This window comes from Cetorhinus maximus, chromosome 19 (genome assembly GCF_964194155.1).
Source record: "Cetorhinus maximus chromosome 19, sCetMax3.hap1.1, whole genome shotgun sequence".
Classification (NCBI taxonomy): domain Eukaryota; kingdom Metazoa; phylum Chordata; class Chondrichthyes; order Lamniformes; family Cetorhinidae; genus Cetorhinus; species Cetorhinus maximus.
In genome coordinates this window covers 97,543,594-97,560,549 of record NC_135897.1, presented here as the reverse complement: position 1 = coordinate 97,560,549, position 16,956 = coordinate 97,543,594, and the positions used below count along the sequence as shown (strand labels likewise).

The 16,956-nt window shown below is 42.8% G+C and overlaps 1 protein-coding gene across 4 annotated transcripts in view; it reads left to right on the top strand.

The window, feature by feature from the left end:
* Window positions 1-16,956, top strand: part of LOC144694053 (leucine-rich repeat-containing protein 31-like) — a 109,499-nt gene that overhangs the window by 11,076 nt on the left and 81,467 nt on the right. For all 4 annotated transcript variants that reach the window (XM_078564413.1, XM_078564415.1, XM_078564414.1 and 1 more), the window contains exon 2: window positions 15,710-15,771. In XM_078564413.1, the coding sequence (XP_078420539.1) occupies window positions 15,759-15,771 (13 nt within the window). In that variant the 5' untranslated portion in view covers window positions 15,710-15,758. The remainder of the gene's footprint in view (window positions 1-15,709; window positions 15,772-16,956) is intronic.

The following is a 16,956-nucleotide window of genomic DNA, read 5'->3' as shown; positions in this document are numbered from 1 at the left end:
CTGTGCTGCCACCTCTGTTGGGTCTGTCCTGCCGGTGGGACAGGACATACCCAGGGATGGTGATGGTGGTGTCTGGGACATTGTCTGTAAGGTATGATTCCGTGAGGATGACTATGTCAGGCTGTTGCTTGATAAGTCTGTGAGACAGCTCTCCCAATTTTGGTACAAGCCCCCAGATGTTAGTAAGATGGACTTTGCAGGGTCGACAGGACTGAGATTGCCATTGTCGTTTCCGGTGCCGGATGGTATATATGGTTTCGTTCCTTTGAGATTTATTTTTAGCAGTTGGAGAGGGCATTTAAGAGTCAACCACATTTCCGTGGGTCTGGAGTCACACATAGGACAGCAGATTTCCTTCCTTAAAGGACATTAGTGAACCAGATGGGTTTTTACAACAATGGACAAAGGCTTCATGGTCATCATTAGACTTTTAATTCCAGATTTTTAGTGAATTTAAGTTTCACCATGGTGGGATTTGAACCCAGGTCCGTAGAGCATTATCCTGGGTCCCTGGATTACTAGTCCAGTAACAATACCACTACGCCACCGCCTCTACATTAAATTCCATGTGCCACATGTCTGCCCTTTCCACCAACCTGTCTATATCCTCTTGAAATCTATCACCATCCTCCTCACAGTTCACAACACCTTCAAATTTTGAAATTGTGTCCTGTACATCCAGATCTAGGCGATTAATATAAATCAAGAAAAGCAGTGGCCCTTCTATATGCTGCCCCCAGTCAGAAATAAGTAAAGTTTTCTGTAATTCGTGTTTTTAATGGGCTTCAATTAAATAATTAAACTGTTGTATATGCAAATAAAATGCCTATAATACTAATTTTTTCACTTAAAGCATAGTTTTACTAACATTTGGGGAGTCAAAATTAATACATATGAAAATAATGTCATAGTTAATTTAGAAGTGATATGGCCCACACATTTTCTTAGAACTCTGGCACCTGAAGATTTGGCACTACACCCCTGTCCGAGTTGCCATGATCTACAACTTTGCTCACAAACCTAAAAATACCTGGAAAAACTCAGCAGGTCCGACAGCATCTGCGGAGAGGAACACAGTCAACGTTTCGAGTCCGCATGAATCTTTAGTTCTGTTGAAGAGTCATGCGGACTCGAAACGTTGACTGTGTTCCTCTCCGCAGATGCTGTCGGACCTGCTGAGTTTTTCCAGGTATTTTGTTTTGGATTTCCAGCATCCGCAGTTTTTTGCTTTTATCTTTTTGCTCACAAGTCTGTTGTGTGGCACTGTCTCAGACTCCTTTTGGAAGTCCATGTACACCACATCAACATCTATCAGTGGCCCCAGCATTCCCACTCCCCTTTTGTGGAATTGGGAAATTTGACGACTCTATGGAGCAGACTGGTTTCTTCAAGAAACAGTTGCACTTTATTACAGAGACATTTTTCGTGCTTGCTCCCTTGACCCACCCATTACATCACATGACCTGTGATTGACAGGAGGGAGGGACAATACATCCAGTTACCACATTTCCTCCCCCTTCAGTTTTTTACAATTACTCTTTACAGAAATACATATAAACAATCCAACAAACATATACACAATTTCAGGTGATTATAAATCAAGTCTCTGAGGTGCTCTTTTTATATGGCTAGAGCAACATTGCTCTGCCACTGGAGGTTCCTGAACAGGATCAACAGGATCTGGAATTGCATCGTGAGATGCATCAATGGAACTGGGCAGTTCAGGATTTGGCAACTTTTTTTAAACATCTGGAATATCTGCCCTAGGTTGATCACGCACCTCAGAACTCGATGGTTCAATGTTAATCACAGGTTGATCAGTTAATTGTTGGAATGTCTCTCTGGCGTGGTTGTGATCTACATGCTTACAGATGATTCTATCTCCCAATTGCACATGGAAAGATAATGGATTAGTCTCTGAAATAATGGCCCCAGGAGCCCAGCAGGGTCCATGGCTGAAATTTTGCACATATACTGTGTCACCTACACTGACTGTGAGCTTTACTGTGTATGTAATGGTTACATTTCTGATTACTCTGGTTCCATGCTACCTTCCCCTCTAAATTTTGAAACACCAAGTGTAAATGTGTACGCAAATGCTGTTTCATTAATAACTCTGACGGTGTTGCACCCGTAGTGAAATGTGGCGTTGCACGATAACTGAAGAGAAACCGGGAAAGTCGAGATTCCAGAGTGCCTTCTGATCATTTTTTATACCAGACTTAAAAGTTTGTACAGCTTCTCGGCTAGATTATGTGATGAGGGATGCCAAGGAGCTGTTTTAATGTGTCTGATTTCATTCAGATCCACATATTTTTGAAACTCAGTGCTGATAAAGGCTGTACGTTATCTGAAATGACAATTTCAGCTAGGCCATGAACGCTGAAACAGTGATGTAACTTCTTGATAGTTGCGTTTGACATCAGTGAGTTGGACGTCGTACACTTCCATGCATTTTGAATGTGCATCTACAATTAACAAGGACGTGGTATCTAGGAATGGTCCTACATAATCGATATGTAATCAAACCCAGGGTCAACCAGGCCACTTCCATGGATGCAGGGGAGCTGAAACAGGCAACTTCTGTTGTTGTTGACAGTGGAAATGGTGCTTGATCATGCTCTCAATGTCACTGTCAATGCCTGGCCACCAGACATAGATGCTTCGCACAAGCATCTTCATCTTTGAAATGCCTGGATGTGCACCGTGGAGCTCTGTCAAGAGTGGCTCTCCACCTGGTGATGGACCGACAACTCTTGAACCCCACTTTATGGCACAGCGGATGGTAAATGCTGAGCTGCTCAAATCCCAGAGGGAATCTGGAAACAGCTGCCACAACTGTTTTGCAGTTTGTACTTTATTTCCAGAAGCATGCCTTGAATTCAGTAGTAATGAGCCCACCAAGACTTAGAGGTTTTTTACAAAATTAAATTAAACATTTATTAATAAAAGAAAAGATCTTGACACATACATAGGTGTACAAATTACTACTATGATGATTCTTAGTTCCCCTAATTAATCTGTCTCTCAGTTACACCTTGGTTAAGGCAACAATAAAACAAAATAAATTTCAACAGACCTAGGCAAAGCACACAATACCCTGGACAGTGATATTCACAGTGACTTTTCTCAGCTTCAGTTCCTGTAGACAACAGCTTGGTACCCAGAGGATGGAGGCTTTTCACATTTGTTATATCTTAGAATGTCTTCCCCCTGACACATAACCTCATCTCCTTTATACATGTTTCTCCCTTTATAATGTAAATTCCATTGTTCCAATATATCTTTGCAACTTTACTTTTCTCATAATATAAATATTTTACAGTACTCATATCAGTAATCTTTGGGAAAATAAATGCATTGTTAGGCTTAACTTCCATCATTTCTTTGAAATTCAAACTACTGTGGTTTATCTAAAAATGCAAATGTTCCTCACACCTCAAATTCTAAAACTTCAGCCATGTTTACGTATTTAGCATTTCAAACCTCGTTTTCCTCTTGATAACTCAAAAGCTCCAGACCAGCTGCCTCCAATTCAATTAAATCCCCCCAAACCCCACTATTAACTCACTTTTACATTAAATAATATTATGAAAATTATTACATTTCCATGACGCCCACAACACAATTCCATCTTGACAGCTTAGTTCCATGTTTCTGACATAGAATAGTCTCAATTCTTTAGAAACAGGTGAGTTTGACCATCCTTGCAAAACAAAGTCTCTGACTTTCAGCAATATTGGATCTCTGTTCATCAAATTCCTAATTTGTTTCGCGCACACACGAAGAATCGAAGAAATTCAATAATAGCACGAATTCTCCTGGAACGGGAGTATTTACAATACTATCTGGTAACAGGAGATGACTGAATGCATCTGCATTTGTAATGTGTAGGTCAGGACAGCACGTAAAAGTATCCTCATGTGCAGATAATGTTAGAGCCCAGTGTTGAATTCTTGCTGATGCTTTTGGCTGAATGGCCTTATCCTCACTGAATAATCCCGTTTAAAGGTTTATGATCCGACACAATGATCCGGTAAAATGTCGCCCATGTAGGGACTGGTGAAACTTTTTCACACTGAATACTGCTGATAATCCTTTTTCTAACTGAGAATAACCCTTCTCGGTTTGGGAAAGGATTCTTGAGACATAGCCAATGGGGCCTTTCTGATCCATTTCCCATTTTATGTGATAAAACGGCTCCTACACCATAAGGAGAGGCATCACATGTTAATGCCAGCTCTTTTGATGGGTCGGAATGTACCAATAAATATGACAAATGCAGCAATTTCTTTGCTTTCACAAAAGCTTCTTCCTGTTGTGACCCCCATGACCGATGGTGGCTCTTTTTTAGCAGTGAGTATAATGGAGCCAAAACAGTTTACAGGTGGGGGAAGAAGCGGCTATAGTAGCTGATCATACCCAAGAAGGTCTTGAGTTCAGTTACATTGGATGGTGATGGTGCATCTTTTATTGCCTGAGCTTTATCTTCTACCGGGGACAAACCCCTGGCATCTACCCTGTGACCTAGATAAGTGAGTTCTGGTGCTTGAAATGTGCATTTTTCCTTCTTTAACCATACGCTGGCTTCCATGAATCATCTTAGCACCTCCTTCAGGTTGTCCAAGTGCTCAGCCTCAGTTAACCCAGTGATGAGAACACTGTCCAATTATACTGCCACTCATGGGAGTCCATGCACAAGACTCTCCTTTGTTCTCTGGAAAATAGCGCAAGCTGTTGACACTCCAAAAGGTAGATGAGTGTTCTGATAGAGACCCTTGTGCATGTTAATAGTCACGTATTCTCTCAATGTGCTATCTAATTCTAATTGTTGGTAGGCGGGGCTCATATCCAATTTCGTATATGACCTGCCTCCAGCCAGCTTTGCATATAGGCCATCTATCCTTGGAGTGGGGCACTTGTCTAGTTTTGCTGCCCTATTTACAGTCAATTTATAGCCTTCACAGATGCGTATGGTGTGGTCCGACATAACCACTGGAACGAGGAATGGGCTGTACACAGAGAATTGGACAGGTTGGCGGATGCCCAGCTTTTCTAACCTGCACAGCTTTGCATCTATCTTTTCTTTCAATGTATAAAGCACAGGTCTGGCCTTAAAGAAATGTGGTGTTGCCTGAGGATCAACATCACAGAATCAGAATCACAGTGCAGAAGAGGCCCTTCGGCCCATCGGGTCTGCACCGACACGTGAGAAACACTTGACCTACCTAATCCCATTTGGCCCATAGCCTTGAATGTTATGACGTACCAAGTGCTCATCCAGGTACTTTATAAAGGATGTGAGGCAACCCGCCTCCACCACCCTCCCAGGCAGCGCATTCCAGACCGTCACCACTCTCTGGGTAAAAATGTTTTTCCTCACATCCCCCCTAAACCTCCTGCCCCTCAACTTCAACTTATGACCCCTTGTGACTGACCCTTCAACTAAGGGGAACAGCTGCTCCCTATCTACCCTGTCCATGCCCCTCATAATCTTGTACACCTCAATCAGGTCGCCCCTCAGTCTTCTCTGATCCAACGAAAACAACCCAAGTCTATCCAACCTCTCCTCATAACTTAAATGTTTCATCCCAGGCAACATCCTGGTGAATCTCCTCTGCACCCCCTCCAGTGAAATCACATCCTTCCTATAATGTGGCGACCAGAACTGCACACAGCACCCCAGCTGTGGCCTCACCAAACTGCTATGCAACTCCAACATGACCTCCCTACTTTTGTAATCTATGCCTCGATTGTTAAAGGCAAGTGTCCCATATGCCTTTTTCACCACCCCACTAACATGCCCCTCCGCCTTCAGAGATCTATGGACACACACGCCAAGGTCCCTTTGTTCCTCAGAACTTCCTAGTGCCATGCCCTTCATTGAATACTTCCTTGTCAAATTACTCCTTCCAAAGTGTATCACTTCACACTTTTCAGGGTTAAATTCCATCTGCCACTTATCTGCCCATTTGACCATCCCATCTTTATCTTCCTGTAGCCCAAGACACTCAACCTCAATGTTAACCACCTGGCCAATCTTTGTGTCATCCGCAAACTTACTAATCCTACCCCCCAGATAGTCATCTATGTTGTTTATATAAATGACAAATAATAGGGGACCCAGCACAGATCCCTGTGGTACGCCACTGGACACTGGCTTCCAGTCACTAAAGCATCCTTCTGTCATCACCCTCTGCCTCCTACAACTAAGCCAATTTTGAATCCACCTTATCAAATTACCCTGTATCCCATGAGTCTTTGCCTTCTTTATAAGTCTCCCATGTGGGACCTAGTCAAAGGCTTTGCTGAAATCCATATAAGCTACATCAACTGCACCACCCTCATCTACACACCTGGTCATCTCCTCAAAAAATTCAATCAAATTTGTTAGGCATGACCTCCCTCTGACAAAGCCATGCTGACTATCCCTGATCAAACCTTGCCTCTCCAAGTTGGGATAGGTTCTCCCCTTCAGAAATTTCTCCAATAGTTTCCCTACCACTGACGTGAGACTCACTGGCCTGTAGTTCCCTGGCTTATCTCTACAACCCTTCTTAAAAAGCAGAACCACATTATCTGTTCTCCACTCCTCTGGCACCTCCCCCGTGGCCAGAGAGGAATTAAAAATTTGGGTCAGAGCCCCGGCGATCTCCTCCCTTGCCTCCCTCAGCAGTCTGGGACACAAATCATCTGGACCTGGAGATTTGTCCACTTTTAAGCCTGCCAACACCTCCAATACCTTGTCACTCCCTATATCAATTTGCTTAAGAACCTTGCAGTCTCTCTCCCCGAGTTCGATACCTTCATCCTTATTCTCTTGGGTAAAGACGGATGTGAAGTATTCATTCAACACTCTAGCGATGTCCTCTGGCTCCACCCATAGATTGCCCCCTTGGTCCCTTATGGGCCCTACTCTTTCCCTGGTTATCCTCTTCCCATTGATATACTTATAGAATATCTTGGGATTTTCCCTACTTTTACCAGCCAGAGCTTTCTCATATCCCCTCTTTGCTCTCTTAATTGCTTTCCTAAGCTCCACCCTGCTCTTTCTGTACTCCACTAATGCCTCTGCTGATTTGCTTCCCTCGTACCTGCTAAAAGCCTCTCTTTTCCTTCTCATTGTAACCTGAGTATCTCTGGTCATCCATGGTTCTCTGGGCTTGTTACTCCTTCCTATCACCCTAGAGGGAACATGTTGAGCCTATACCCTCCCCATTTCCTTTTTGAACACCCCCCACTGTTCCTCTGTAGATTTCCCCACAAGTAGCTGTTCCCAGTCTACCTTGGCCAGATCCTGCCTTATTTTATTAAAATCCACTCTCCCCCAATCCAAAACATTTTTTTGCAACTTGTCGATTGCTTTGTCCGTAACAAATTTAAACTGTACAATGTTGTGGTCGCTATCACTAAAATGCTCCCCCACCACCACCTCAGCCACCTGTCCAGCTTCATTCCCCAGAATTAGGTCCAGCACTGCACCGTCTCTTGTTGAACCCCCTACATGTTGTCCTAAAAAGTTCTCCTGTACACATTTCAAGAAATCCACTCCCTCCAAGCCCTTAACGCTATGCCTATCCCAATTAATGTTGGGAAAGTTGAAATCACCTAATATAATTACCTTATTGTTTTTACACACCTCCACAATTGTGCACATATTTGCTCCTCAATTTCCCGCTGACTATCTGGGGGTCTATAATAAACACCTAATAATGTGGTTGCCCCTATTTTATTCCTAAGCTCTACCCACAAAGCTTCATTCGATGCCCCCTCCAAGATATCATCTCTCCTTACTGCAGTAACTGACTCCTTAACTAATAATGCAACACCTCCTCCTCTTTTACCCCCTCCCCTATCTCGCCTGAAGATTCTATATCCCGGAATGTTGAGCTGCCAATCCTGCCCTTCCCTCAACCACAGTAGTGATGGCTACTATATTACAATTGCACATGTCAATCCTCACCCTTAATTCATCCATTTTAGCTGTAATATTCCTGGCATTAAAGTAGAGGCCATCCAGCCTTGCCTTACTCCCTTGAAGCTTATTGCAGCTGTACTCCCTCTAACTTGATTATTTTACTGTATTATGATGTGTCCCTATTCTGCAAACATTCTGTGTCCCCTCCCCCTGTTGAATTTGTTTAACTCCTCCCAACAGCACTAGCAAACCCGCTCGCAAGGATGTTAGCCCTGCTCTGGTTCAGATGTAGACTGTCCTACTTGTCGAGGTCATGTATCTTGGTGTGCGTGCCTTTTAACCTCCCTAATTCATCCCTAAAAACCATGTTGTATTTCCTTAGAAGTTCTGGGATTCCGTCTGATTTTAGGTGAAATATCTCAGACCAGTCGAGTTTGACCTTCTGTAGCCAATCCAACCTTAGACTGGGTCCCTTTCCTTTCACTATTATTACAGGCAGATGTGTGTCTTGTTTGTAAGAGACTGGGACAGTAGTGATGCCTTTTACTTGAATAGATTTTCCTGTGTAAGTTCTTAATTTAGCAGTTGTCCGCTCCAAGTTTATTGGCTGTCTTCCTTTATTAAGGTATCTGAAAGTGTGTTCTCCTATCATTGTAGTTGAGGCACCAGTATCCACTTCCATTGCCAGTGGCTTCTCATTCACTTCTTCTGTCACTGTAATAGGTTCAGTCTTCACAGCAGTCACATTATATAAGGAGTAAATGTCAGGAGCAGCAGCTTCAGCCTTTACTGTACCCGTTACTTCTATCATGTTTGGTGCTGTTTTGCAGACTGCTTCAACTTTATCCGGCATTTGCCTAACAACATGACCCTCCTTATGACAGTAGTGGCATTCTGCCTCTCTGAATTTACAGGTATCTGATCCGTGGTCACCTCCACATCTCTAGCAATTTTGTCTTGAAACCAGTGATGAAACGTTTCTGTTAGGCTTCATTGTGAGTTTGGTACATCTCTAAACAACGTGCTCAGAAATCATTTAGTGTGCAATGTGAATGAGGACACGATTCAGAAGAGATTATTGTCCGAAGCGAATTTGGATTTTAAGAAGGCGCTAGAGATAGCGCTGGCCATCGAAAGCGCAGTAAGAGATTCAAAAACCATACAGGGAGCACAAAATGGCACCGACCTCCATGAAGGGTGGGAAACTACAACCAAAATGGGTGCGAAAATGCAAGACTCTGCCAAGAAGCGGGAAACAGCCCCTGCCAGCTAAAGAATAAAGAAAAATAACTTGGCAGCGAAATCGAAGAATAATTTTAATCTAGGTGGTAATAAACATTCTTTTAGTGGTTGGCAATTTAAAATAATCGAATGTTGTTGTCACAGAAATGGACAATGAATATGATGAGACAACGCAAGGAAAGATTCATGTGGGCTTTTAAACAAAAGAAAAAAAACCAATAAAATCTACAATGTAGAAGAGCCTTAAACAACAAATTCAGATATTTACTCGCTGTTTAATCTGAAGGTTGGAAAGACAGAACCTATATTTGTAACAGTGAAAGTGAATGGTAGACCTGTTAGAATGGAAGTGGACACAGGAGCTTCCACTACAGTAATTGGGAAACATACCTTCAGATATTTGAACATGGGAACATCAATTAAATTTAGAAGAAACAACTGCCCAATTAAAAACATACACAGGTGAAGACATTCAAGTAAAAGGCACGTCCATTATGGAAGCCAATCGTCAAAGCTACCAGTGTTGGTTTTGAGAGAGACAGGACCAAGCCTTCTAGGGCGAAACTGGCTAAGGAAAATCGACCTGGAGTGGCCACTGAGATTCCAAAAGGAAGTTGGAAGCGTTCCTGTTTTGGAAAAGGAGTGTGTAAGGATTCAACAACCTTGAGAAACGCAGGCTGTCTTAAGCCAAAACATGGAAGAACAACGCAAGGAACTCGGAGAGACCCTGCTTGATGACAGAGTTCAAGACGAGGTGAGCAAACTTCGAAAGGAAAAAGAAAACCTGCTGAAAGACCTTCACACACGACAAGATTCCCTCAGGTCAAAGATGTACCTGTGGAAAAGCATGAAGAGAAACAGTAAGAATTCAGCATTCCTCTGAACAAACTGAAGAATGAGTTGGTAGAGAAGACACAACAATGTTCAATATTCCAGGAGGCAGCAAAAAAATACAAAAAATATGGAAGAGCTGAAGATTCAGCGAAATGAAGCCAAAGAGGCTTTGGAGGCAAAAGTCACAGAATTTTCTAAAGAGAAGACAGATAATTTTGGGAGACTCAACCACTGAGATCACTCAAGTGGAACTTGCATCTGAGAGTAGTCTGGCTAATATCGAAGTCGAAAAGGTGGCCGAGATTAAAGTCAGCATTAGAAAGAATGTGCCCCATCAGTCTACTCTCGATCATCAGTAAAGTAATGGGAAGGGGTCATCAACAGTGCTATCAAGCAGCTCTTGCTTAGCAATAACCTGCTCAATGACATCCAGTTTGGGTTCCGCCAGGGCCACTCAGCTCCTGACCTCATTACAGCCTTGGTTCAAACATAGACAAAGGAGCTAAACTCCCGAGGTGAGGTGAGAGTGACTGCCCTTGACATCAAGGCAGCATTTGACCGAGTGTGGCATCAAGGAGCCCTAGCAAAACTGGAGTCAATGGGAATCAGGGGAAACTCTGGTTGGAGCACAAAAGAAGATGGTTGTGGTTGTTGGAGGTCGATCATCTCTGTTCCAGGACATCACTACAGGAGTTCCTCAGGGTAATGTCCTCGGCCCAACCACCTTCAGCTGCTTCATCAATGACTTTCCTTCCATCATAAGGTCAGAAGTGGGGATGTTTGCTGATGATTGCACAATGTTCAGCACCATTCGCGACTCCTCAGATACTGAAGCAGTCCATGTCCAAATGCAGCAAGACCTGGACAATATCCAGGCTTGGGCTGACAAGTGGCAAGTAACATTCACGCCACACAAGTGTCAGGCAATGGCCATCTCCAATAAGAGAGAATCCAACCATCACCCCTTGATGTTCAGTGACGTTACCATCTGAATCCCCCCTATTAACGTGTTGGGGGTTACCATTGACCAGAAACTGAACTGGACTAGCCATATAAATACTGTAGCTACAAGAGCAGGTCAGAGGCCAGGAATCGTGCGATGAGTAACCCAACTCCTGACTCCCCAGAGCCTGTCCACCATCTACAAGGCACAAGTCAGGAGTGTGATGGAATACTCCCCACTTCCCTGGATGAGTGCAGCTCCCACGACACTCAAGAAGCTTGACACTGTCCAGGATAAAGCAGTCCGTTTGATTGACGCCCCATCCACAAACATTCACTTCCTCACCACCGACGCACAGTAGCAGCAGTGTGTACCATCTACAAGATGCACTGCAGGAATTCACCAAGGCTCCTTAGACAGCACCTTCCAAATCCACAACCACTACTATCTAGAAGGACAAGGGCAGCAGATAGATGGGAACACCACCACCTGGAAGTTCTCCTCCAAGTCACTCACCATCCTGACTTGGAAATGTCACGACTGGCATAGTCGCGAGAGGAAATTTACCGTGGGAGAGACGGTATATGTGAAGAACTTTGGAGGAGGATCATAATGGTAACTGGGTGAAATAAGTGCAGTAACTGGACCTATATCTTACCACGTGGAGGTGGAAGGCCGGATCATAGAGGCATGTGGATCATTTGAGGAATAGAAACAAATCACCAAGAATTGATTCCACCAGGGTTCACAACTAGGTCAGCGTTTCCTGTCAAGCGAACTCAACCCAGTACAGACTTGTCTGATGTTCCTATAAGAGTTGAAGATACAGGTCTACAGGAGCCCATCCAAGCACCTAATGTTCAGGCAACTCCGGAAAAGGAGGTTCCTGACAAAGCATCTGGGGTTGTGGAGCTGAGATGTTCTATACACACAAGGAAACCACCAGAAAAGTAATTTACAGATTCAGCCTGACAGTGTAAATATTTTGCTGTCTTGAAAATTGTACTTGTAATTGTAAAATGTATTTCTGAGTAAAGGGGGAGGGATGTGGTAATTATAGTTTGTTTCGTATGTAATATACCTTTAAGAATGCTGTTAAGGAAGATCACATGATCTTTAGTACCCAATAGGAGAATAGTGTGGGCTACCTCTGTAGTTAGTAGTATAGAGACGGAGTTTGACGTGAAAGCACATGTTTAGTTGCTGCTGAGTACCTTCGTAAATAAACTAAAAGTTTCCACCTAAGAAGTGTCTGCTGACCAACTCTATCAATAGTATCGACTCGGTCACCACTCACAACAGAGGTACAGAGTCGAAGTGGATTTTACCCTTGTCGCCAAATGAGAAGACTCTATGGAGCAGACTGGTTTTTATCAAGAAACAGTTAGACTTTTTTAAAGAGACATTTTCAGTGCTTTCATGCTCAACCAGATCTCTCATTGGTAAAACCCCACCCCGCAGATTGCCTGCGCTGCTTGGAGCCCCCACAGTACATCACATGATTCATGATTGACGCGAGGGAGTGACTATAAACCCAGTTACCACAGGAATCATCCTCATATCCCACACAACAGGCTTGAGTGCCATCAACTTCCCTTTAAGTTCCCCAGAGTCCAGTGGGTTGATAGTTTCATCTGATTGATGTGGAACCATTTCACCCTGTTCGGGAGGTGGACAGCACAGATCAATTGGGCTCGCTTTATCCACAATGTTCTTGTTCGGACCTTTTATAAAGGGGCTCAAACACTCCTATCCTTGCATAGTTTCACACCTTCACCTGGTCGCCTATGCACTGTCCTGCTGCTTTGAAAAAGGGTGGAACTTGTGATGTCACCATATCCCTTTTTAAACAGGAGAACAAAGACATTACTGTATGCTGCAGCCACTTTGAACTGGATTTTCTCTAACAAATCAAATACCTGAATCTCTCCCTTTAGACTTTTTTTGGTTTCAAACACTTGTGATATGCTTTTCTCTACAACTTTCTCAGATTTCAGAACGTTCTGCTGAGTTTTTTTAAATAACTCTTCCAATTGTTTCTAAATTCCAAGCTCTTCCTTTTAAATCGAAAAAAACTAATACAGACAAACCAGTTCAACCTGTTTTTCCCCTGAACAAAGAAAGGCTTTTAAAACTTTTATCAAATTCCTTTCCCCTCCATGTCAAATCAATGGTTTCCCCCAAAAAACTTTTAATCCCTGTATAAGGTCTTTAACCCAGGAACAAACCGACACAGGATTAATCGTAAAAGCAAAAAACTGCGGATGCTGGAAATCCAAAACAAAAATACCTGGAAAAACTCAGCAGGTCTCAGAGTCATACAGACTCGAAACGTTAACTGTATTCCTCTCCGCAGATGCTGTCAGACCTGCTGAGTTTTTCCAGGTATTTTTGTTTTTGTTCAGGATTAATCATTATCACTTTCAACAAAACTACCCCTTTCTCACTTTCCTGAATTTGCATCAGGATTAAAATTTCCACATGAAAATATCCTGGAATCGTGTAACCATAACTCAGGTTCATGACTTGGAAAAGTTACTTTATTAATCACATTCTCTTTTGTTAACTTTTGAAGTTTAAAGTGAAGAAACTATTGCCACAAAATCACAATTGTGGGCAGATAAACACTCAAACCTGAAGCACACAAAAATCTGTCTATTCCACACAGAGAAAAATAGCATGTGCTCGAAAAAAAAATCACATTACTTGTCGTCTTTAAACTTCTGAAGTATCTGTAATTAAAACTCAAAACAAAGTTAATAATTTAGTCTAAAACCAAAGGGAGCCTGTAATCTTTCACACAAAAGAAATCAGTTCAAATCGCAGACTGCAATATCTGCAAATACAGCCTCTTAAAGAGACACCACACTAAAGTTTATATTTCTCCACAACTCTCCTTTTATCTGGGAGAAATGTAATAACAATAAAATCCCAACACTAATTACTCCCCATGGATCCACAACTTAACTTTACGTAATATTAAATTGACACAGGGCACACTCAATAATCACATCCATACTTTCATACATCCTAGAGATTTGAACTCTTATAACGAGCTATAAACTCAAAGTGCCAAAGAACACACTAACTTACACATACATTTATTATCAGCGGCTTCCTTTGCATTGTGCATTCTTGCAATATTTGTCTTAACATCTTAAAACTTAAGTAAGAACTCAAAAGCAAAGAGATGAATTACTTTGGTGGTTTTGATTCCCCCCTTTTTGATCCCCCTTCAACTGCTTTTAGTTTTTTATATACAGCAACCCGGGCCCCCTTTCCTGGGCTTCCCTATTCTGTCCGGCAGCTGGAGGCACATATCCCACCTCATGGGCACCCACAGCGGGGCGGGGGGGGGGCGACACATCTCCTTTGTCCTTAACGTCCAGTGTTACGTGAGTGGCCTCGGCACACGTACTCTTCCCCTCCACACTTGCACCTGATACTGACTGTCAACACACTGACTCTCCGCCTTACTCAACCAGTACTTCCTTTCCAGGTCAAATCTTTCACTGCTATGTTTCATTAACCCTTTCACAACCACCTTGCAATCACTAAGCTTCTATTTCTCTCCTCAAATCTTTGCTGCCTCAGTCTCACGTTTCCAACTCTGCTGATGTGCCATCAGCCAGACTGCTGTTCTTGAGACTCGCTCACAAGGGGATCCCTGTGTCCACTCTACAGCTCTATTTCCCTCCAAGATGACATGTAGCTACCTCCGCTTTTAGAGGCAATTTTGCGGCCAAGCATTTCATGACATACCTGTCCAAAGTTCATTTTGTCATTTCTTTATCTCGTTATTTTCTTTATCTTCACATCTATCCTCCTCCTCTTTCCTTTCCGGCTACTCCATCTCCAAGTCTTTCATGAACTGATTCATCGCTGCCTCGCTATCACTTGCTTTATTTTTCAGATCTTGCAATTGCTGCTGAAGTTTCTGTCTTTCAATCTCTTCCTTCATCTCTTGACGCTGGGTTTGCCACCAGCCAGATGGCCATTTCTAAGGTGGGTTTATATTTTGATCTATTCATCTACATTGCCAGCTCTGTTAGAGGGGCATCCGCATCAAGGAGTACTCTCGTCTACCCCTCTTTAAGGAGTAACTTTCACTGCCATGTATTTTGCAACCTTCTCACCTGTCCCTTGTTCTGCCATTTCCTTATCTTCAGACGCCCTGCTGCGAATGCTGAAATTCTGTAGCTCCGTCACCCCTTCACCTAGCTAACTTACCAAATACTGAAGGATCTTGCCTTACTCCTGATATCAATGGCACATAACAAATATTTGTTCTCACAATTTGCTTTATTTACCCTATTCCCAAGCGACAGATATACTCACTGTACTGGTAGTTGGGAACCCCCCGTGCAAGAGTTCATCCCCAGGTGGGTGGTCTGCTGAACGAGTTCTTGTCACGTGTTCAGTGAGTGACCAGGCTCCCCTCTTCATAACTGCAGTGTCTGTTGTCTTCGAGTGCACACTTTCATAGTTTGGCTTTGTCTCAACAGCTCATATCTGTCTCCATTAAGATGTCATTATTTAGCTGACAAAGTTAACACTGCTGAAAGTTCAGCCTCTCCACTTGCTAAAATCTTTTTGGAAACATATCTCTCCAGCCGAGCTTCACTAACTTTCCAGCAGAGGCTCCCAATCTGCCTCCGAGCTTTGGGATCATTTATTAACGTGTTAAAGAAAATGCAGATATTGTTATAAAATAACTAATGACTTTTTTTCAATTAATTTCTTGTATTGTTGAAATGATTAATATTTTTCAGGTTTCAAGGAGGAATAGTGTGGCCCGGGATCAGTGCATTTCAACCAAAGATGGAGAACACAGGTATGCATAATGATTATTTCTTAAATGGAACAGGACTAATTTGACAGCTCTTTCAAACAGCTAGCATATGCATGAAGGACTGAATTGTCTCGTCTGCTGTATGATTCTATGATGGAGTTGTTCACTAAAGATCAAACTTTTCATGTACATTATCAACATTGGCCTTGTGATTAAACAGTGAGTAAACTATATATACAAGTTTTGAATCATTGAGTCATGCAGAATAAACTCTGCATTCTATCCAAGGCTTCAACACCCTTCCTGTGCCAACTGAGGTCTAACCAGTGTTTTATAAATGTTTTCAGACTTCCTTGCTTTTGTTCTCTATGCCTCTGTTAACAAAACCCAAAACCCAGTGTACCTTATTATCTGCTTTCTTAGCTTGTCCTGCCACCTTCACAAACTTTGGGTACATGAACCCTGGGTGTCTTTGTTCCAAAAAGCACTTGAAAATTGTGCCATTTAGTTCGTGTAGACTCTTCTCAGTCTCCTTACCAAAATGAATCACTTCACACTTCTCTGCGTAAAATTGCATTTTTAAATTTCTTTCACTGTACATGGCTGGCTAGGCAAACATTTTTATTGCTCATCTCCAATTGCCCTTGAGAAAGTGGCAGTGAGCTGCCTTCTTGAACTGCTGCAGTCCATGTAGTGTAGGTACACCCACAGTGCTGTTAGGGAGAGAGGTCCAGGATTTTGACCCAGCGATAGTGAAGGAAAGGCGATATATTTCCAAGTCAGGATGTGAGTGACTTGATGGGGAACTTCCAGGTGGTGGTGTTCCCATCTATCTGTGCTCTTGTCCTTCTAGGTGGTAGAGGTCACAAGTTTGGAAGGTGCTGTCAAAGAAGCCTTGGTGATGCACCGTGTAAGAAAGGCAAGGTTACAGTGATCATGGGGGATTTCAGTATGCAGGTAGACTGGGAAAATCAGGTTGATAGTGGGTCCCAAGAAAAGGAATTTATGGAATGTCTACGAGATGGCTTTTTGGAGCAGCTTGTGGTGGAGCCCACTAGGGAACAGGCAATTCTAGATTTAGGGATGTGTAATGAGGCAGATTTGATAAGGGAACTTAAGGTGAAGGAACCCTTATGAGGAAGTGACCATAATATGATAGAATGTACCCTGCAATTTGAGAGGAAAAAGCTGGAATCAGATGTAACGGTATTACAGTTGAATAAAGGC